The 22,200-nt window shown below is 41.1% G+C and overlaps 1 protein-coding gene across 4 annotated transcripts in view; it reads left to right on the top strand.

Moving 5' to 3' along the window:
- LOC127433362 (multiple epidermal growth factor-like domains protein 10) overlaps positions 1 to 22,200 on the top strand; it is a 155,821-nt gene that overhangs the window by 78,431 nt on the left and 55,190 nt on the right. For all 4 annotated transcript variants that reach the window (XM_051685191.1, XM_051685189.1, XM_051685192.1 and 1 more), the window contains 4 exons: positions 2,799 to 2,973; positions 3,064 to 3,184; positions 4,064 to 4,227; positions 8,881 to 8,983. In XM_051685191.1, coding sequence (XP_051541151.1) covers positions 2,799 to 2,973; positions 3,064 to 3,184; positions 4,064 to 4,227; positions 8,881 to 8,983 — 563 coding nt within the window. The remainder of the gene's footprint in view (positions 1 to 2,798; positions 2,974 to 3,063; positions 3,185 to 4,063; positions 4,228 to 8,880; positions 8,984 to 22,200) is intronic.

Raw genomic sequence — 22,200 nt, 5'->3', positions numbered from 1 at the left:
GGGTCGCCCATCTCCAGGGCATTTCAAAGCCTTCCTCGGGTTATTAGCGGCTGGCCGCGAGACGGGTGGCGTCTGCTTCCTGCGGAGGGCTCCACGCCGGAGCCGGGCCATGGGGGCGGGCTGCGGCGGAGCCAGTGTTGTTGTTGCAGGCGGACGCCCTTGGCAACGAGCAGACAGGGTGCAAGGTCTTAAGCCGTGCCGTGGCAGGATATGTTGTAAGGCCTCCGTCTGCTTCTTCACCGCCGAGAACTGCTGGGCAAAGTCCTCGATGGTGTCACCAAACAGGCCAACCTGGGAAATGGGGGCGTCAAGGAACCATGCCTTGTCCGCCTCTCCCATCTCAACCAAGTTGAGCCAAAGGTGGTGCTCCTGGACCACCAGGGTGGACATTGCCCAGAGAGCGAGGTCGGTCGCCGAGCGCAGCTCCTGCATCAATCCCAGGTCAGAACTACCCTCGTGCAGTTCTTTTAGCGCCTTGGCTTGGTGTACTTGCATGAGAGCCATGGCGTGCAGGGCGGAGGCAGCTTTTCCAGCGGCACCGCAGGCCACAGTCGTCAGGGATGACGTAAACCTACAGGCCCTGGACGGGAGCTTCGGGAGCCCGTGCCAGGTGGCGGCTCTATGCGAACACAAGTGCACCGCGAGCGCCTTATCCACCTGGGGGAATCACCGAATACCCCCTGGCCACTCCACCATCGAGGGTAGTGAGAGCGGGGGAGCTGAAAGACCGAGACCGGGCAGTTAAAGGTGCCTCCCATGATCTTGTCAGCTCCTCATGCACTTCCGGGAAGAAAGGAACAGGAGTGGGGCGTGGCCGTGGGTGGCGCACCGAGACCAGGAACCAATCATCGAGCCGCGAGGGTTCAGGGGAGAGTGGAGGGTTCCACTCTAGCCCGACGCTCGCGGCCGCACAGGAAAGCATGTCCGTCATTTCCACATCAGTGTGAGACTGGGCGACCGTTCCCAAAGGAAGAAGCGCAGCCGAAGCCTCTGCATCAGACTGGACAAGCCCACTCTCTGATGCTGCGCTCGATAACTCATCTTCTTCCCGAGCTCCAAACGAGAAGTTGAACTCGTGCTGAGGTCTCGTGCGAGAGCCCGATCAGGGCAAGCGAGCGTGCTGGGGAATGGGAGGTCCGTGGGGGGATACCCCGCGGAGGTGGTCCCATGATGTCCCCAAATTGCCCCCAGTGCTAACCGACACGCCCTCAAACCTGTAGGTAGAAGGACCGGTGCGGGGAGCCGCTGGGGTGGCTTGCTTTCTTACAAAAGCAAGCCGCAACCGCAACGTTGCCATGGTCATGTTCTCGCAATGAGGACATGACTCATCCACGAACTATGTCTCTGCATAGGCAGTGCCCAGACACATAAGACAGCGATCGTGGCCGTCAGAAGCAGAGAGATAATGACCGCAACCAGGAATAACACACAAACAGAAAGGCATCTTTAAAAAGACGTTCCGTGTGTGTGCCACTCTTTTAGTGAATGAAAATATACTCTTTTAGAATATACTCTTTTATTTTCGCTTTGCTGAAGCGCCCAGGGGCGTTCTCTGCACTCCACGGGTGCAGAGGGGGAGAAGCCGCTGAAATGCGCCGTAAATCCAGCAGTTTTGAGGTGCGTCTTTGGAGGGAATTGAATACAGTGCACTGAATACAACCGCTCGGCTCCGAAGAGAAAATCTGAATGAGTGGTTGCATACCAGCTACTTTTATACCCGTATGTCCGGGGAAGTGGCATGCAAATTCCACTCGCCAATTCTCATTTTCCTTTTTTCAAAAAAGCAGAGGTATTTGGGGCTCCCAAGAGTGACCCCTAGTGTCACTACATCAACACAACGTTGAGTGAGTGACAGATAGGGAACTACATTTTACAAAGTTGAGGATCATTTCATGAATATGAGGATCATCTCAATTCTTAGTCTAAAAGATGAGGAGATTCCACACCGACCTCATGTGCCGAATGCTATTTTTTTTTTTTCATGATTTAACCTAACCCTTTGTTCTATTTCCTCATGTTTTCACAGCAATGACCTCCACTTTAAATGAAGATCACTGCATTTTCTGAAGCAAATTCTCATTCTAGAGAGCATTTTAATGGACAAAACATTTTTTATACACTCCTAAATGAGAAAATATGTCTTAAATTTTTGTTGGTTTTCCTGGAAGAAAAAGACTGTATCAGTTAAATATGTATTTCTGCTAGAAGGTCATTTTCTCAACTTTTAGGAGTACACCAGCTTTTAGATGACCTCACAACATGGTCACACGGGAAGTCGACATGTTTCTACCAAATGTGCCGGTACTCTGACATGTACCCCATTCTGATGAGTTACGGACAAGCGGCTTAAGCAGAAACGTCTGTAAAAATATACGCTTGCATTTTGAGTTATGCAGTTATATTTTTTCTCTGTATATTTTTGTTGTGCGTTTACTCTAGTGTCTTTTTAAAAGAGTCTCCCATCAGACATCTTGCATCAATTCAAATGTGTTTACATTTTCCTGTGGCACTAATGATAGCACATTGTGTGAGCAGCCTCAAAGACACATGTTCTGACTCCAGGAAGGAAACCAGGAAGTAATCGTGTTCACAAAAACAATGGTGAGCATGATTCGGAGGTTGCATTTTCCCTTTAAGATTACATTTTTACTCCACTTACAGTTCGGTCTATAAGTATAACGATTCTCAAAAGTCTTGAGAAAAAAGAAAAGAAAATGTGACACAAAGGTGGAATGTTACAACTAGAGGGTAATTGATGGTTCTTCAGTTCAATAATGTGATCTGTGTCTGTCTCTCAGCTGTCAACCGATGTCGGGCGAGTGTTCGTGTGAGTCGGGCTGGTCTGGTTTGTACTGTAATGAGACATGTGCTCCTGGTTTCTATGGTGAGGTGTGTCAGGAGGTGTGTCACTGTCAGAACGGTGCCGACTGTCACAGCGTGACGGGGGAGTGTATCTGTGCACCCGGATTCAAGGTACACACACATCATCACACATATAATGTATGATGTGTGAACATGGTAAAGTGAAGTGTTTATATACAGTAAGTGTGTCTGTGTTGACAGGGCACAGACTGCTCGTCACCCTGCCCCGCTGGCACATACGGCATCAACTGCACCTCTGTGTGCTCCTGTAAGAATGCAGACATCTGCTCACCCATAGACGGATCATGCTTCTGTCAAGCAGGTAACATTATTCTCTTATATTTAGTGATGGGAACTCCAATTTATTTTAGGCATGTCGATTCTTTTAGATGGTTCATATCAATTGAGCTCTGCGCAGCCTTAAAGGGACTTTAAGGGACTTTGCTTTTTTTTTTAAAGCAAAATATTTAGTGCATTGCTGTTGTTCTGTGAAAGAGGGTATTGTCTAGTTTATTAATATCTATCAAGTATGAAAAGTAACCATGGTTTTACGAAAGTTATATTGTAGTAATCATGACTGTAGTACCTTTGGTTAATTTTGTGGTTTTTACTACAAATACCATGGTTAAACTGTGGTTCTGAAGTAAAGTCATGGTTCATTTTCAAAATGGAATGTCACTCTAATTAAATATATATAACAATCAGGTGATATTATGAAATTCTGACATTTGGCAAAATTACATAATATCATCTGATTGTTATATATTTAAAAATATTTTCTTCTTTAAATAGCTTCAATATAGTTATGTTTTTTGCTAGTAGCTTGTAGTGTAGCTAATTACTTTTTTAAAAGAGTAGCTTGATTGTAGTTTAACTACTTTAATTTATGAGTAGCTTGTAGCTTGGGAAGAGACTTCCCCAACACTGTTGTAGTGTTCATTTCTATGGAAAGTAATACTTCTGCATTTTCTTTAAAATGTGTGGCTGGATAATTCCTCTAAAGCTGTCTTTACGCTGAAAATGCATCACAGACACTGCATACAGTATGTATTGCAATAAGATTTATTTATACAGACTGTTTAATGCGGCAAAGAGGTGGCATAAATGTATTTAGAATCAAAATAGCTGGAAACAGTATACTGCATGTTTGCTGTTGTTCTCTCCTAATGTCTCATGATCTTCTCACTGTGCTGTCACGCAGGTTGGCACGGGGTGGATTGCTCCATTAACTGCCCCAGTGGCACGTGGGGTTTGGGCTGTAACCTGACGTGTGTGTGTGGTAACCATGGTGCATGCAGCGCTCTGGACGGTGGGTGTACGTGTACTGCAGGCTGGAGAGGAGACCGCTGTCACCTGCACTGTCAGGTCAGATCATCAAAAACATCGCAAACATCACATCACAAATATCACATGCTGCATCATTTATATCAGTGCTTCTCAACCTTTTTGACTTCAAGGCCCCCCACTGTCCTAGACAACGTTCGAAGGCCCCGGTCCCCCAGAAACTAGGAGTGTCAATAGATTCAATTAGCTACTTAATCACAATTAATTTCACATTCCCAAAGGTTTTAGGAACTGGCTGTTTATGTGTTGTAGGACTAAATATTAATTTTAGCTGTTTTAAGCATTTAAACTAAGTTTGATTGTTTTAATATAACTTATTTTAAATCATTTTAAGTCATCTTGCAGCCCCCTTGGATGTTTGCTGAGGACCCCTAGTGGGCCCAGTCCCCTGGTTAAGAACCACTGATTTTTACAATATAGTCTATATACTGTGTATACAGTATATTTATTACAGGGGTCTGTTGAATGCTTGATTCTGATTGGCTGAAAGACATTCTAAGGGATGCAATTATTTTTCAGTAAATGCACAGCTATGAAGTGATTCCAGGTCTTGACCGCATACCGGTTCCATATCACTTCGCCAAATTATTTAAGTTATTTCACAGATCAGTACAGGCTACCCTAAAATATCCAAAATTATTTTAATATCTGTGGAAAGCACCTTTGCCCTTCAGCTCTTTCTCTCTCTCTCACTCTCCCCACAAACACACACAAAAAATGTCTTAAGGTATGGTAACCGTGGTATAAGCAGAGTAATTGACTCAGGCATGTTGAATTATTGGAAAATAATGCACACTTGTGGTGTAATGGCCACTCCGCTTTGCGCATTACCACCTTGGGATGTGCATTATTTTTTTAACAATTCAACGGGCCATTATCAATTATTCCTTACTTAACCTAGATTAAACTTTAAAATGTTTATGTTCTGTAATTGTTTAATCATTGCTTCATTAAATGTTTATTTTATTTGCTGTGGGACACAAAAGGAGTTTCTGAATATACTCTGCTGAAACAAAAATGACAAAAGCACCATAAAACAGTCATAAAAGCATTTCATTCTATTCATGCATTATAATCCATCTTCAGAAGACATATGATAGCTTTGTGTGAGGAACACACACAAAACATTTGTCACAAAATGTAGTCTTTATTGAATGATGTTTGTCTCTATCTTCTGTATCGCCATAATTGTCAAATCCTGTACTCATTTAAAGATTCATAAAATGTTTTACGCAGTGATGTCAAATTCTCATTAGCTTTCATTAGTATCTTATGACTGATTGCGATATCTTCACGGAGTGGATCAAGAGAAGGTTTTCAGAGATTAACAACTTCAGTTCCACTCTTCAGATTTTGCTGTTTCAGAAGGACATTGGTACTTTAATTCACCAACATGGCATTCAGCTGATCACAAAGTATAGTCAGGACATTACTGATGTGAAAAACAGCACCATCACTATTTGAAAAAAGTCATTTTTGATCAAATCAACACAGGCCTCATTTCCAGCACCCATCACTCTTGCCATTATATAAAACATAGTTTAAAGCTATTTGGTTCATTAAATGAAGCTTAACATTGTCTTTGTGTTTGTTTTTGAGTTGCCACCGTATGCAATAGAATGGCATGTCTTAAGGTCAATAACAGGTCAAAAACGGCAAAAAAGAAACAGCTTTCTCTAGAAACTCGTCAGACAATCATTGTTTTGAGGAATGAAGGCTATACAATGATTGAAATTGCCAAAAAACTGAAGATTTCATTCAAAGGTGTACACTACAGTCTTCAAAGACAAAGGACAACTGGCTCTAACAAGGACAGAAAGAGATGTGGAAGGACAGATGTACAACTAAACAAGAGGATAAGTACATCAGAGTCTCTAGTTTGAGAAATGGACACCTCATATGTCCTCAGCTGACAGCTTCATTGAATTCTACCCGCTCAACACCAGTTTCATGTACAACAGTAAAGAGAAGACTCAGGGGTGCAGGCCTTATGGGAAGAATTGCAAAGAAAAAGCCACTTTTGAAACAGAAAAACAAAAAGAAAAGGTTAGAGTGGGCAAAGAAACACAGACATTGGACAACAGATAATTGGAAAAGAGTGTTATGGATCTTAACCCCATTGAGATTTTGTGGGATCAGCTAGACTGTAAGGTGCGTAAGAAGTGTCCGACAAGATAATACTCAAACAAACCCGTCTGGCACCAACAATCATGCCACGGTCTAAATCACTGAGATCACATTTTTCCCCATTCTGATGGTTGATGTGAACATTAACTGAAGCTCCTGACCCGTATCTGCATGATTTTATGCACTGCACTGCTGCCACACGATTGGCTGATTAGATAATCACATGGATGATTGTTGGTGCCAGATGGGCTGGTTTGAGTATTTCTGTAACTGCTGATCTCCTGGGATTTTCACACACAACAGTCTCTAGAATTTACTCAGAATGGTGCCAAAAACAAAAACATTCAGTGAGCGGTAGTTCTGCGGATGGAAACACCATGTTGATGAGAGAGGTCAACAGAGAATGGCCAAACTGGTTTGAACTGACAAAGTCTACGGTAACTCAGATAACTGCTCTGTACAATTGTGGTGAGAAGGATATCATCTCTGAATGCTATTCTGAGATGCGGATTAGCGCTGTTTTGGTGGCACGAGGGGGCCCTACACAATATTAGGCAGGTGGTTTTAATGTTGTGGCTGATCGGTGTATGTACTGTATGTGTGTGTGTGTGTGTGTGTGTGTGTGTGTCTATATATATATATATATATATATATATATATATATATGTGTGTGTGTGTGTGTATATAGTTTATGTACACACTCACTTAGCACTTTATTAGGAACGTAGGAACACCTGTACACCTACATATTCATGTGATTATCTAATCAGTCAATCATGTGGCAGCAGTGCAGTGCATAAAATCATACAAATACGGGTCAGGAGCTTCATTTAAAGTTCACATCAACCATCAGAATGGGGACAAATGTGATCTCAGTGATTTCAACTGTGGCATGATTGTTGGTGCCAAATGGGCTGGTTTGAGTATTTCTGTAACTGCTGGTCTTCTGGGATTTTCATGCACAACAGTCTCTGGTGCCAAAAACAATAAACATCCAGTGAGCAGCAGTTCTGTGAGCAAAAATGCCTTGTTGATGAGAGAGGTCAACAGAGAATAGCCAGACTGGTTTGAACTGACAAAGTCAACGGTAACTCAGATAACCGCTCTATACAATTGTAGTGAGAAGAATATCGTCTCAGAATGCACAACACGTCAAACCTTGAGGTAGATGGGCTACAACAGTAGAAGACCATGTCGGGCACTTTATTAGGACCATAGGAGGACCAAGAAATTTAACACATTAATTTTTGCGATTAATAGTTGATTGTTTTACATGGTAAAAATGCAAATAATTCAGTATGCTTTTTTTTTTTACTTCCTGAAACTTCACTCATGTTTTTCCCCACTTTCTGTGGTTAAAATTGCCATATATAAATTTCCACGAGGTACATGCTTAACTCGACTACAGGTTCTAGGACAGAAACTGATTGTGTGGAAAAGTGCACACTTATTCATTACGGCCAAGCTGCCGTATCTCTTCACATCGCTTGAAACACTCACTTCTAAAGAGTGAAACCGCACGAGAGAGGCCCAGCGTGTGCACGATAGAGACTGAATGGTAGCCAGAGACATTTGCACACTTTAGAATGTATGTCAACCAATCAGAATCAAGCAACAGCCACATGGTATAAAGTGATATAAAAGCTGAACATGGCATCAGAAATCACACAGAACAGAATGAAATTATTATAATGTCAAATTAGGTAAATGCGTCAACTGCGTTGAATAAATGTGATGACATTGAACATTTAATTAATCTCATTAATTATACATAAACAAATGAATTCAGGGGGCCTTGGTAGCACAGTGAGTAAAGACACTGACTACCAACCCTGGAGTCGCGAGTTCAAATCCAGGGCGTGCTTTGTGACTCCAGCCAGGTCTCCTAAGCAACCAAATTGGCCCGGTTGCTAGGGAGGGTAGAGTCACATGGGGTAACCTCCTCGTGGTCACTATAATGTGGTTCGCTCTCGGTGGTGCGCATGGTGAGTTGTGCGTGGATGCCGTGGAGAATAGCGTGAAGCCTCCACACGCACTATGTCTCTGTGGTAACGTGCTCAACGAGCCATGTGATAAGATGCGCAGATTGACGTCTCAGACGTGGGGGCAACTGAGATTCGTCCTCTGCCACCTGGATTGAGGCACTATGCCACCACGAGGACTTAGAGCACATTGGGAATTGGGCATTCCAAATTGGGGAGAAAAAGGGGAGAAAAAAAATTCTTTCAAAGAATTCAATATAAAGATTGGTAAACAACATCTCTAAAGTTGTTGATATGTAAAGGAACCACACTTTACACAGAAATCTGCAAATACAAATGAGATCTCATTGGAATAACTGTATCTAACTGATGAATTACACAAACCTCATCAGTTTTCTTGTGAATTATTTATAAGTTTGTGTTCAAATACATTTATATAATAATGATATTAAATGTTATAAAATAAAACATTTAGCAAAACCTCTTATGTCTGTTGATAGAAATGTCCGTTTATGGAATGTATTTATAGTGTAAGTACATTATATGATGTATGTGATGTGTGCAGGATGGTACATATGGATTGGACTGCCGTGAGCGCTGTGACTGCAGTCATGCAGATGGGTGTCACCCGGAAACCGGACACTGCCGCTGTCTGGCGGGCTGGACAGGTAAACAGAATAGAAAGCGCAGTCATTCTCACCAAACTGTGCAAAGTACAAATACTAATTTATCGTTGCTAACCCTAAGTCTAAAGCACTACATTCTTTCAACCCTGTTTGTAAGTTTGTAAATTCTTGCAGTATCACTCAGTTTTGCAGTGTCTTGTGATAATTCACAATTGATAGTTTCGTGCATGTTCCATTTAAAATGAGAATATCAGCATCCAGCAATGAGCACATTAAAACATAAAGTTTAAACTCTGTCCCACACATTCCTGTGCTGTGTGTTCTACACGGGCAGCATACTAATGCTCTTATGAGCATCTCCTCAGGGCTGCTGTACTAGAATGATCTCCAATGCTCCCTCGTCACCTAGCAACTTGCCGAAGCTCTCAAAAGAGCTTTTGTCTGTGTTCTGGCTCGACGCACTACCGCAATCTTTTTTGAATACACACACAGAGTGACAGACAGTCAGAGACAGGGCTTATAGTCTTTACAGTAGTACTACACAACATGACTGTACATTTTTATAAAGGTCTCATAATGTGTGAAATATGGACATCACAACAGTCATAATTCTTCAGAAAGACTGAAATGCTGTCTTTACATCCAGAAAGGTTTCTGTTTCTTACAGACAATTCATTCCTCCCTTCAAATGTTTTTGTGTTTTTCTTTTTAGTAGGAACATTCTAGAAAAACATAATGTACATATGCACTTAGACCACACTAGATATCTGGTGTGTTCTTTATATGTCCTGTGTTTAATATGGTTGGACTGGTGTGCTGGGTCCATTATTACTGAAGCATTTGTAATCTAAAAAAAAAAAAATTTCCCTTTCATTGCTGTCACTTTGATGCTGTGTCAGTAGCTGAGGCTATGGGTGCACTGTCAGGTGTGATGATTACTGGAGCCAGGATAGAATCACAGCAATTTATTTGCAGATGGAGGACAAGCTCCGCCCCCTTGAACACACTCCTTGCAGCGCTTTTAAATGGAGCTTAGTGCCATTTAGTTGGATTTCATTCCTTCAGGGTTGTGTCCATTGAAGCGTGCTCCTGTGTAGTATGCACGTGACAATCTATGCCCCGATGCTAAGTCACATGGCTCCATCTCGTTTAGCTGTAAGGATGATGCAATGGATAGGCTGTCTTTCGAACCACTAGGTGGCAAAGATTTATGAAGGTAAATCAGTAGCAAAACTCGAGAGCTTGCATATTTGGATTTGAGAACTTGTACAATTAATATTTGTACTCGTAAGTTGAAATTTATACACACAACACTGATGTAAAAACTTGTCAAATAAAAATTTGAAGCTGAATGTTGTAATCTGCACTCACAGACAATAATTCGAAGCTTGTGTTCTGAATTCACAATTGCAGACAAATAGTCACAAATGTGTAAAATGACATTCACATAAATATAACTACAGACACAAACTTGTATTACACATTAACTTTTGTACTTTAATTTTTGCATACAACCTCAAATCGGCACTTACAACCTCTCAAATCTGGCACTGCAACTTTAAATCTTTGGGCCTTGACTTTTGCAACTACTTTTGTGAAAAAACCTGTAGCAAAACTCACTTGTGCACTTGTAAAATCCTGATGAGAGAGAGCAAGACCAGTGTTCGGCTGGGGAGGAGGAGGGGTCAATGAAGTCTTTTTATTGGATGGTGCCTAGCCAATGAAATGGGACGTTTTTGTACACGATGACATCACGCCACAGCGCCAGCCCGTGCCGGTGTTATGGATCAGCTGGGGATCATGTTAACTGGGGATGTGTGTGTGCATGTGAATAATTTCACTTGCCTTTTCAGCAGATTCGTTCAATGTGAATTGCACAGGAACAAAGGTAATGTTTTGCACATTATAGAAAATGATGGTAACACTATTAACCCGCTTTGTTTCATTGATGTCTGATCTAATGAATTTGACACAATTTAAGAGCGATTTTAACGGTTTCACAGGGTAACATCTGGTTTCCCACATTAACGTGGGACATTGGATTGAATGGAAACTGGTGATTAAACTTGTCAGTGCAGTAAATCGCAAGTGGATTTAATTTATTTGCAACATTAAAGCATCATAGGCTGATATGTGTCAGTAATATACTTTCAATTGCCTTTATTTCTTTATAATGAATAATGACTTGATTAACCTGAAAATCAACAAAGTGACAGATCAGTTAGAGCTGGGATGCTGGTCTAGTGGTTAGGCTTACTGGCAGTACATGCAGTGACTTGGGTTCAAATCCAGGTCAAACAGGATGCGTTTGTAGCTTTGCTGCAGATTTTGATGTATTTTTAACAGATATAATGAAAATAGTTTTGTAAAACACACATACACAGACAAACAATTTATAAAATTGTTTTAAATAAATCAAAATTGTGACTGAATCTGACAGACAGCAGTTACAGTATTATCTATTGAATTTTCTGAGAATGCTTGAATAACTGAGAAGAAAATATTATCTAAATTTTCCATACATAGTTAAGAGGCTTTTTAAAATTGTCAAACCAAACCAATCTTGAGGCCAGGGGAGAGAGGTTTACATGTACCGCACAGAACTTCCTGTTCCTGTTGCTGATGGCACGCTGCACAAGTGTTTGTATCTTGCTAGCCTGCTTAGCATTGCTTATTCTTATTCTTATACATTCATCATTTTATCCTTTGCCATTTTACTGCGTGCTTCGTGTTTTTCCACTTTTCTACTGTTTCATCTGTGTGTATTTTATCGTGCGCACCTGTTTCTCTCATTTTTTCATTTTTTCCGCTTGTCTACATCTTGCGTCTCAACTGCGTGCATTAGTTTTCTCCACTGTGTTTTACACGAATTATTGCATCAATCTCAAACATCTGCTGATTAGGAACCACATCGATCTCAAACCCTCGCCATTCAAAAACAACCACAACAACAACAAACAATTGCGGTAAGTCATGGCATCCGCTCATGTTATTGCTTCCTGCATTACATGCCACGTTTACTATAGCTTCTTCCATCAGCAGTGAGGAGCTTACATTTGATAAATGTAAGGAATGCTCCGTCAGCTTGAAATGCTGTCAAGCTGACGGAGAAGATTAATGAGATAGAGACATGCATCCAAACACTAGTGGAGGTCAGTGAGAAAGAGAAGCTGGTAGTTACTGTTTCGGATGCGGGTAGTACAGTGAGCAACACACACACTTTGGTTCTGGCAGAAGAGCCCCCAAAGCAGGGCATTTTGGTGACGTCTTGGCAGCATACTCGCTCAGCAAAGCGACACCACTCTCCCATTCATGTTAGGGTTTCCAATTGATTCTCCCCACTCAATGATGCACCCACTGATAATCATGTTGAAAGAGCCTTAATAATTGGTGATTCTATTGTAAGGAACGTGGAAGTAGAGACTCCAGCCACTATTGTTAAATGCATTTCAGGTTACAGAACGTCTGACATCAGATCAAATTTGCAAGTGCTGGCTAATATAAAACATATATTTTCTAAAATTGTTATTCATGTTGGTACTAACGATGTCCGGCTTCACCAGTCGGAGATCACTAGAGATAATGTTAAAGAGATGTGTGAACTTGCAAAAACGATGTCAGACACTGTAATATGCTCGGCCCCCTCCCTGCTCATCACAGTGTCAAGGTTTATAGTAGATTAGTGTCACTGAACGGCTGGATGTCTGAGTGGTGTCCAAAGGATAGCATAGGATTTATAGACAGTTGGAAGAGTTTTTGGGGTAGACCTGACCTGCTAAAGAGAGATGAACTCCGCTCTCCTCTCTATTAATTTGGCTCATAGTCTTAATAATGATAGTATTTGACTAACTGAGGCCCAGGTCAGGAAGCAGACAAACTGGTTAATCCGAACATCTGCTAGCTGCCTTGAGACGTCACACAGTTCACATAAACTACAGCACATAGAGACTGTATCACCTTGATATCACATAGTGACTGTGTCTGGTCCCCAAACTACAAAACACAAAACTCTCACTAAATCATTTAGAATTTTTTTTTTTAATTAAAAAATAAAAAAATAAATGAAGATAAACATCATATAAAGGTAGGGCTACTAAACAATAGATCTCTTTCTACCAAAGCACTAATTGTAAATGAAATTATTACAGATCATAGTTTGGATGCGCTCTGTTTTACTGAAACCTGGCTTAAACCAGATGAATTTATTAGTTTAAATGAATCTACTCCCCCAGGTTATTGTTTTTGGTGTTACTCAGAGGACAGGGTATAATTTTAAGTCTTTTGAACTAATATTGCTTAATATGACACTGTCAGATATAAATAAAAAATATCTGTCGTCTTTTGCCCTTGCTACAGTATATAGATCACCTTACTCTGGTTTCCTTCATAAATTTGTAAATGTTCTGTCACATCTAGTAGTTAATGGAGATAGTTTTAATTGTTGGTGACTTCAACATTCACATAGATAATGAAAATGACACATTGGGATTAACACTTATCGATATTCTCAACTCTCTTGGAGTCAGACAAAATGTGACAGGACCAACTCATTGGCATAATCATACGTTAGATTTAATTCTGTCATATGGAGTTGATGTTGATACTATAGGAATTCTACCGCAGAGCGATGATGTCTCAGATGTCATTACCTTGTCTCTTGTTTCTTGCAATCAGCTAATGTCACTCAATCTACACCACGCTATCATTCAGGTAGAACTATTCTTTCGACCACTAAAGATAGCTTCACTAATAATCTTCCAAAATTCTCACATACTCAGTAAGCCAAAAAGTCTAGAAGAACTTGATGTAATAACAGAAAGTATAAATAGAGTGTTCTCTAGCACTCTTGATAGTGATGCCCCCCCCACCCACCCCACCCACCTTAGATTAAAGAAAATTAAAGAAAAAAGCCTTGCACCATGGTACAATGATCACATTCATGCTCTCAAGAGAGCAGCTTGGAAAATGGAGCGCAAGTGGAAGAATACAAAATTAGAGGTATTTTGCAGTGCATAGAAGGATAGTGTCTGTAGCTACAGACAGGCACTAAAAGCTGCCAGGTCAGCATATTTTAGCAAATTCATCGAAAATAACCACAACAATCCTAGGTGTTTATTCAGTACTGTGGCTAAATTGGTTAGGAATAAAGTATCGACTGAACCAGATATTCCGTGGCAGCACAATAGTAATGACTTCATGAATTTCTTTACTGATAAAATTGAAATAATCAGAAATAAAATTGGAATTATGCAATCAACTGTCACAGCACCTCAGAAAACAGTGTCTCATAATTTTGCTCACGAGCAACTCCAATCCTTTGCTGTCATAGGTCATGAAGAGCTAACAAAACTTATCAAAAAATCAAAAGCCACAACATGTATGTTAGATCCAATACCAACTAAGCTCTTAAAAGATGTATTCCCAGTAATCTCAGAACTTCTTAATTAATATTATTAACTCCTCGCTATCCTTAGGACATGTCCCAAGAAACTTTAAAATGGCAGTTATCAAACCGCTTATTAAGAAGCCACAGCTTGATCGTAGAGAACTGGCTAATTACAGACCGATTTCAAATCTACCATTTATTTTGAAAATACTAGAAAAGGTAGTGTCCTCCCAGCTATGTTCATTTCTACAGATAAATTGAATATATGAAGATTTCAGTCAGGATTTAGGCCCCATCACAGTACAGAGACTACACTTATCAGAGTTACAAATGACTTGCTCTTACCATCTGATCACGGCTGCATTTCTCTTCTAGTGCTTTTAGTTCTTAGTGCTGCCTTCAACATGATAGATCACGACATTCTCTTGAATAGGCTGGAGAATTATGTTAGCGTTAGTGGACTTGCATTAGCATGGTTTAGGTCCTATTTATCAGAATGCTACCGCTTTGTATGTGTAAACGAGGAATTGTCAAATCAAACAAAAGTTAAGTAGGGAGTGCCACAGGGATCAGTTTTTGGACCTCTGCTTTTCTTCTTATACATGTTTCCCCTGGGAGATATTATCAGGAATCATGGAATAAGTTTCTACTGTTATGCATGATGATACCCAACTTGATATTTCTTCTTAACTCAACAAAAATTCACAATTCTCCAAATTAGCAGAGTGTATCAATTAAATCAAAGATTGGATGGCCAGAAATTTCCTGTTACGTCGTCTTCTACAGCAAAGAACTTAGGTGTTATATTTGATAACAATCTGTCCTTTGAATATCAAATTTCTAGTGTTTTAGAACAGCATTCTTCCACCTGAGAAATATTGCTAAATTACGACACATGCTCTCTGTTGCTGATGCCGAAAATCTAATGCGTTCATTACCTCAAGACTAGATTATTGTAATGCATTACTGGGAGGATGTCCAGGAAGTTCAATAAATAAACTTCAATTGGTTCAAAATGCAGCTGCCAGAATGCTGACTAGAACCAAGAAATATGATCAAATTTCGTATTAATCTTAAAATTCTGTTAACTACATACATTCAAGGTTTTGAATCATCTAGCTCCATAGACTTAAGTGACCTTTTAATAAATATTTAGTATATATTCCGTAATGTTCATTACGATCACAAAATTCTGGCTTGTTAATAATTCCAAGAATATCAAAATCCACAAAAGGAGGTAGATCCTTTTCATACTTGGCTCCTAAACTTTGGAATAGTCTCCCTAACACAGACACACTCACTCAGTTTAAGTCTAGACTAATGACTCATCTATTTAACCCGGCATACACCTAATTTATCCTTCAACTCACAACTAGGCTGCTTTAGTTAGGTCTGCCGGAACCAGAAATATCCATCATGATCTATAACTCTGCATACAATTTAATGGCATCTACGCTAATATACATTTTTTTGTTTCCACGTCTCAACCTTGGGATTCATATCCCGAGGATACCAGAGCCAGCCAGATCCAGCTCCGTTCCTGCTTGGTGTCAGACTCCACTGCTACATGTCACTGAAAGATGCCGACAAACTACAGCCAGTACCAGCCAGACTTCACTTCAGTGTTTTGACTTCAGAGGATGAACTGATGCCAACTCCAACAGTAAGACATGGCTACTTCATATGCCACTGCCTGAACATTGGACTTAGGATGGACCCCACCGAACCTCACCAAAATGACCTACAGGTTGAACTGCGATGCACCTCATTAATCTCTGCCTGCATCACCTTTGTCTATTGATGGACGGCACTCTTGAAATGGAATACATAGTCTATCATTTGATTGCCAACAAAAGCCTTCATCAGCCAACTAACAAAGGACAATGCATCAATGTGATCTTCTGCAGTTATTCCAGGATGGACTTCAAAGACATTAGTCATTAATCTTAAAGTTAAAAAAAAATCTTTTTTTTTTTAAACAATGGACCTTAATGCTTGCTTAATTTACAAATTTCAAACCATGACTTGCACTGCACATAAATAACTAATATTGTCATTATATTCATGTTGTTTAGCCAGATGGGAACTGGTCCCCACAGTGAGCCTGGTTTCTCCCAAGATTATTTTTCTCCATAAACCAACATCTCGCCTTCAGCTTGCTCACAGGGGTTCTAAATACAATTATTATTTAATTATTTTATTTTTATACACAATTTACAATCATATTTAAACTACATGATCACTCTAAGACTTTATAGATATTACAGTTTAAGTTTTTGTTAATGCATGATTTCCTGTAAAGCTGCTTTGAAGCGATGTGTGTTGTGAAAAGCACTATACAAATAAAAATGTCTTGACTTGAAAATCTTAAGATTTTGCCAAACAAACAGAATTATTAATTTTCTGAAGACATTTCTCATGCTTTCACAGAGTTTATTCACTTTTATTCTCACCCAATTTGGCAAAACAAAAAAACAAAAAAACAAAAAAAACAATTACTGTTCTGAAAGATCATCTTTTGGCAGTGTCATGGGTAGTTATAAACATATGACATTGTCATGCACATAACCTTTGAAAAGTAAAGGATGCTGTTATAACAATGTAAATAAAAATACAGATGTTCACAGGGGATTTGAACCCAGGTCAAAATCAAATCAAATCAAATCACTTTATTGTCACACAGCCATATACACAAGTGCAATGGTGTGTGAAATTCTGGGGTGCAGTTCCGATCAACATAGCAGTCGTGACAGTGATGAGACATATACCAATTTACAATAACATCAAATTAACACAACACAATTTAAACATCTGTTATACATAATTACACTCAACTTAAAACATCAAATTAACACAACACAATTTAAGCATCTGTTATACACATAATTACACTCAACTTAAAACATCAAATTAACACAACACAATTTAAACATCTGTTATACATAATTACACTCAATTTAAAACATCAAATTAACACAACACAATTTAAACATCTGTTATACACATAATTACACTCAACAATATACAAATAATAACATACACTGTACAGTATACAATATGCTGTTTTTGTTTTTGTTTTTTGTTTTTTGTTTTTTTTTACTATATAGATACACATTATTCAATAAAAATTAAAAATTAAAATATATATAAAAAGTATATATATATATATATATATATATATATATATAGAATGTACAGTATTGTACTGTATTGACATTCAGGCTGTCGGTTGATAGTCAGTTGTTAAGAGAGACATAATATAATAACAGTAATATAATTTATGACAGTCCGGTGTGAGATAAAAGAGTAATAAAGTGCAGGGCTGATGTATTTTGATCGTGGGAGATCAAGAGTTCAGAAGTCTGATTGCTTGGGGGAAGAAGCTATCATGGAGTCGGCTGGTGCGGGTCCTGATGCTGCGATACCGCCTACCTGATGGTAGCAGTGAGAACAGCCCATGGCTCGGGTGGCTGGAGTCTCTGATGATCCTCCGAGCTTTTTTCACACACCGCCTTGTATATATTTCCTGGAGGGAGGGAAGCTCACCTCCGATGATGTGTTTGGCAGTTCGCACCACCCTTTGCAGTGCTTTGCGGTTGTGGGCGGTGCTATTGCCGTACCAGGTGGAGATACAGCCAGTCAGGATGCTCTCCACAGTGCAGGTGTAGAACCGTGTGAGGATGTGGCGGTTCATTCCAAACTTCCTCAGCCGTCTCAGGAAGAAGAGGCGCTGATGAGCCTTCTTCACAACGACTTCAGTGTGGACGGACAATGTGAGTTCCTCAGTGATGTGGACACCCAGGAACTTGAAGCTGCTGACTCTCTCCACTGGTGCTCCATTGATGGGACTGTGTTCTCTGTCTTTTCTTCTGAAGTCCACCACAAGCTCCTTTGTCTTACTGACGTTGAGGGAGAGGTTGTGCTCCTGACACCAGTGTGTCAGAGTGTGCACCTCCTCTCTGTAGGCTGTTTCATCATTGTCATTGATCAGACCTACCACCGTCGTGTCATCAGCAAACTTAATGATGGCATTGGAGCAATGTGTTGCCACACAGTCATGTGTGTACAGGGAATACAGTAGTGGGCTGAGAACACAGCCCTGTGGGGCTCCAGTGTTGAGGGTCAGTGATGAGGAGATGTTGCTGCCTATTCTAATCACCTGGCGTCTGCTTGACAGGAAGTCCAGTATCCAGCTGCACAGCGAGCTGTTTAAGCCCAGAGCCCGGAGTTTCTCATCTAGCTTGGAGGGCACTATGGTGTTGAATGCTGAGCTGTAGTCTACAAACAACATTCTCACATAAGTGTTCTTTTTTTCCAGGTGGGAGAGAGCAGTGTGTATTGTAGATGCAATGGCATCATCAGTGGAGCGGTTGTTGCGGTAAGCAAACTGCAGCGGGTCAAGATTGAGTGGCAAGACAGAGCAGATGTAATCTCTGATTAGTCTCTCAAAGCATTTGCTGATGATGGGGGTCAGAGCAACAGGACGCCAGTCATTTAAACAAGTTATTTTTGATTGTTTTGGAACAGGCACAATGGTGGATGTTTTAAAGCATGTGGGGACTACAGACAAAGAGAGGGAAAGGTTGAAAATGTCCGTAAAAACACCAGCCAGCTGGTTCGCGCACGCTCTGATGGCGCGGCCTGGAATGCCGTCTGGGCCAGCGGCTTTACGGATGTTCACCCGTCGGAAGGATCGGGTTACATCCGCTACAGAGATGGAGAGTGAACTAAACTCTGTAGCTTCAGCCGCGAGAGCTCTCTCCGTGAGGGTGGTGTTATTTCCCTCGAAACGAGCATAAAAAGTATTTAGCTCATCCGGTAGAGAGGCAGCGGTGTTCATGGCAGAGTTTTTATTCCCTTTAAAGTCCGTGATGATGTTAATTCCCTGCCACATGCTTCTAGAGTTGGTGGTGTTAAACTGTCCTTCAATCTTGCTCCTGTACTGGCGTTTTGCTGTTTTGATAGTTTTTCGGAGGGCATAACTGGCTTGTTTATGCTCCTCCGCGTTCCCGGAATTAAAAGCGGAGGTCCGCACATTAAGTGCCGCGCGAACATCGCTATTGATCCACGGCTTCTGATTCGGATAGATTCGTACAGTTCTGGTCGGAATCACTTCCTCTACGCACGTTCTGATGAAACACATTACGCTATCAGCGTAAAGCTCAATGTCGTCATCAGAGGCGGACCGGAACATCTCCCAGTCCATGTGATCAAAACAGTCCTGTAGCATAGAGTCTGATTGGTCCGACCAGCACTGGATCGTTCTGAGGGTGGGTGCTTCCTGTTTCAATTTCTGCCTGTAAGCGGGCAGAAGCAGAATGGAAGAGTGGTCCGATTTGCCAAATGGTGGGCGGGGGAGGGATTTGTAGCCATCCCGGAACGGAGAGTAGCAATGGTCCAAAACCTGGTCCCCTCGTGTGTTGAAACTAATGTGCTGGTGATATTTTGGTGCGACTGATTTTAAACTGGCTTTATTAAAGTCCCCGGTCACAATGAACGCGGCCTCAGGGTGCGTGGTTTCCTGCTCACTTATACTCCCATACAGTTCCTTGAGTGCCCGGTCTGTGTCGGCTTGTGGGGGAATGTACACAGCAGTGATAATGACCGCTGTGAATTCCCTCGGTAGCCAGAATGTTCGACACAGAAGCATAAGAAATTCCAGATCAGGAGAACAGAAAGACTTGATGGAATGTACGTTCCTCTGATCACACCAGGATTTGTTGATCATAAAACATACACCACCTCCTCTAGTTTTACCTGAGAGGTCTTTCGCTCTGTCCGCTCGGAGCATGGAGAACCCCGTGGGTTCAATGGCTGAGTCTGGAATCTCCGCAGACATCCAAGTTTCTGTTAGGCAGATAATGCAGCAATTCCTCATCTCTCGTTGGAAAGAGATCCGCGCTTTCAGCTCGCAGAGCTTGTTATCCAGAGACTGAACATTTGCCAGTAGAATAGTGGGTAGCGGGGGTCGATTTGCGCGGCGTCTTACTCTGATGAGAACGCTGGCTCTGTTTCCCCTTTTCCTCCTGCGTTTCCGCGGCCGTGCTGCCCAGACAAAGGGCTCCGCTTGCGTGTTTGTAAACAGCGGGTCGGCATTGAGGAATGTGAAGTCCGGTTTTCGGTGTGAGATCGCTGAACCAATGTCCAAAAGTGTTTGTCTGTCGTAGACAATAAGGCAGACAACATCCAAGACAAAAAACATAAGAATTGTAAACAAAACAAACAAACCATTGCTATGTTGTGTCGGAGCTCGCAACGCAGCAGCCATACTCGGCGCCATCTTGAGTCCGGGTCAGTATGCATGGTTAGCAGACACACTACCATTAGACCAACGAAAAGAGATCAATCAGTATATCAAGATATTATTTTTCATAAATAAATAAATTTAATTTAAGTGTAGAGGCCAATTATTGAGACAATTTAGCCTATGATGCTTTAATTTTGCAAATAAAATAATTTCACTTGTGATTTACTGCTCTGACAAGTGTAATCACCAGTTCCCATTTAAACCAATGTTCCACATTAACATAGGTAACCATGTTGCCATGTGAGGCCGTTAAAATCGCTCTTAAACTGTGTAAAATTAATTAGAACTGACATCAATGAAACAAAGCGGGTTAATAATGTTACCAACATTTTTTATAATGTGCAAAACGTCTTTTCTTTGCTCCTTGGCAATTCACATTGAACAAATCTGCTGAAAAGGCAAGTGAAATTATACACGTGCATGCACACATCCCCAATTAACATGATCCACACCGGTGGCATTTATTGGCTAGGCAATCAACCAATAAAACAACTTCATTGCACCTTTCCCCTCCGAACACTGATCTTGCTCTCTCATTAGGATTTACAAGTGCTCAAGTGAGTTTTGCTACAGGTTTTTACGCAAAAGTAGTTGCAAAAGTCAAAGCATAAAGATTTAAAGTTGCAGTGCCAGATTTGAGAGGTTGTAAGTGCCAATTTGTGGATGTACTGCGAAAATGAATTAAAAACAAAAGTTAATGTGTAATACAAGTTTGTGTCTGTAGTTGTATTTATGTGAATGTTATTTTACACATTTGTGACTACTTGTCTGCAATTGTGAATTCAGAACACAAGCTTTGAATTATTGTCTGTGAGTGCAGATTGCAACATTCAACTTCAACACACACACATCGATTTCACATCGATGCTGAAAGTGTAAGTGTCAACTTACAAGTAAAAATGTTTATTTTACAAGTTCTCAAATCCAATGCAAGGTCTCGAGTTTTGCCACTGATTTACCTTCATAAAGATTGGCCTTTCGAGGGCAGCGCACATCCTGATTCCTCCTCACCCGGGGCAGAGCAGCACGTGTCTGCCACAGAGAAATGGATTAGAACTCTGAATTAAAATTAAAAGATTTAAAACTCTGCTGGATTACCTTTCTTTTGTTAAGCCAGTGCTCCCAATTGTCCCGCCACCCACTGCTGTTTATCTCGGAGTTATAGAGCTTAAGCAGAACTCGACTTTGTTCAAGCTCGGGCTGAACCTGCCACTTGGAAAGTTTCAACACATTCTAGGCCTAATGGCTGCTGCAGTCACAGTCACACCCTTGGGGTTGCTTCACATGAGGTCCCTTCAGTGTTGGGTAAGTCCCCCGGTGTATGTGGCAGAGCCTCTCGCTTTGGAAAAAAACCTCATTTTATGAGGAGGGGGTGGTGCTGGGCCAGGGGTCCCACCTCAAGGTGGTTATGACAGATGCGTCGGTCATAGGCTGAGGAGTCCTATGCGATGGATGTACCAAATTTGGTACCTGGGCAGGTCCACATGTGTTGTCGCACATCAATCACTTAGAACTGTTGAAGGTCTATTTGGCCAACAAAACTTTCCACTCAGAAGAGCAAGGGTT

This window comes from Myxocyprinus asiaticus, chromosome 43 (genome assembly GCF_019703515.2).
Source record: "Myxocyprinus asiaticus isolate MX2 ecotype Aquarium Trade chromosome 43, UBuf_Myxa_2, whole genome shotgun sequence".
NCBI classification, from domain to species: domain Eukaryota; kingdom Metazoa; phylum Chordata; class Actinopteri; order Cypriniformes; family Catostomidae; genus Myxocyprinus; species Myxocyprinus asiaticus.
The sequence above is the reverse complement of the archived record's forward strand: the minus strand, read 5'-3'. Positions and strand labels throughout refer to the sequence as shown.